This window comes from Loa loa (assembly GCF_000183805.2).
Source record: "Loa loa unplaced genomic scaffold supercont3.2024, whole genome shotgun sequence".
Classification (NCBI taxonomy): domain Eukaryota; kingdom Metazoa; phylum Nematoda; class Chromadorea; order Rhabditida; family Onchocercidae; genus Loa; species Loa loa.
The window spans coordinates 1-1,553 of NW_018110203.1; the positions used below are offsets into that span (position 1 = coordinate 1).

At 32.0% G+C, this 1,553-nt stretch overlaps 1 protein-coding gene across 1 annotated transcript; it reads right to left on the reverse strand.

Annotated features, from left to right (window-relative positions):
• Nucleotides 1–120: 120 nt before the first annotated feature.
• LOAG_15469 (hypothetical protein) lies at nucleotides 121–1,457 on the reverse strand (the record flags this gene model as incomplete). The annotated part of the gene is made up of 4 exons (XM_003150960.2): nucleotides 1,295–1,457; nucleotides 860–1,023; nucleotides 595–782; nucleotides 121–251 (listed from the first exon to the last, which is right to left on the reverse strand). Exons 1-4 carry the CDS (start codon nucleotides 1,367–1,369, stop codon nucleotides 121–123), a joined length of 558 nt encoding a protein of 185 aa, XP_003151008.1. The 5' UTR covers nucleotides 1,370–1,457.
• Nucleotides 1,458–1,553: the final 96 nt, after the last annotated feature.

Sequence of the window (1,553 nt, forward strand, 5' to 3'; positions counted from 1 at the left end):
ATATATATATATATATATATATATATATATATATATATATATATATATATATACATAGCGCAAGACCATATCCAAATGTTTCACATTAAATTTAATCTAAAGTCGGAAAATAAAAACGGATTACGGAAAAAAGTAATTGTTTCGCCCTTCCACATCACAAATCTGGCAGAAGAAATGCTCTTTGCGAAGATGTTTGTAACGTAACTCTTCATCCAAGAAACGTTTTTCACAGAACAAACATTGTGGATGACCTGAAAATGAAAAACTCTATGCACCCTAATATGCCTTTGAAAAAAGTGATACCTTCTACAATTACACAGTGTCATTTAAATTAACGTCATTTAATAACACAATGTCATTTATATTTAAATCTGCCATTTAAATTTGATCATGCCAATGAAAATAAGCAAGAAGATAAACGCGTTCGTTTTGTGAAAAATGATACATTTTAAGGCGTTATGCATATCTCTCCGCTATGCATGCCCGAAAGCATTAGGAATTTTTATTAAATACAATGTAACAAATACAGAAATCAGCAGATACAGCTGTTCAATCAATAAGTACTAACTAAAAAGATGTATTGAACATACCCACCTTTAAAGCTCATATCATTAGAATCACCAAACACGAGATGCCGTTTCAGTTCAGGCTGTGAATAAAATTTCCGTTCATGAGAAAATAAGTTCAAGTTTTCCACACAAATATCACAAAATTCAAAACGATGAACCATATATACATGTTGATTCAACTGAGCAAACGTTTCAAATACCCGTTTCTCACCCCTACAAATTAATTGAATTTTATTGAGAAAACAGTTTACAATTTGCCAGAAGGAATTGAGAAACAATGTGGAACTTACTTTTTTTCACATATTAAGCACTGATGGGATAAATAGCTGTCGTAACATCGTGCAACATAATCATTTGCCAATTTAATTTTGTGCCTTGCAGCATCCGCATGTTCTATCCATTCAGGGGGTATTTGGTAACCATTCCAATTACCCGGAAACGGTACAAAATACAACTAAAATTTTATGCCTAATTACGTATGAGTAAAAAAACTTGATTAACTCATTTATACAGATTTTAGTAGTACCATTATTATTTATGTTTCAATCACATAAAAATATAAAATAACCGGTAGGTGCGGAACATACCAAAGCATATATCACAAGTATTTGAAAGGTGTTGTATTTCAAGCTTCGCCGAATCATTTCGAGTCGTTAACAAAATAACAAAAAAGATATATATTCCTAAAATTAATCTAAACTTTACTTAGCAGAAAAATAAATTACCACATCGATTCCAGCTCTGCATTTTGGACACGTTTCATTTTTACACAAAATTCGTAATCGAATTCCGCATTCCATACATATAGGATGTAAACACGGACCAACAGCAAAGAGATCCGACTCACGACAACATATATCACATTCTGAAGTCTCACCTCTGAATTTGATACCACCATGATCCGACCGATTCTAGAAAAAACACTCTTTATATGAGGAGTAAATATTCATCAACTAGGAAAGTCTTGCGGAAATCTGTTCTTTG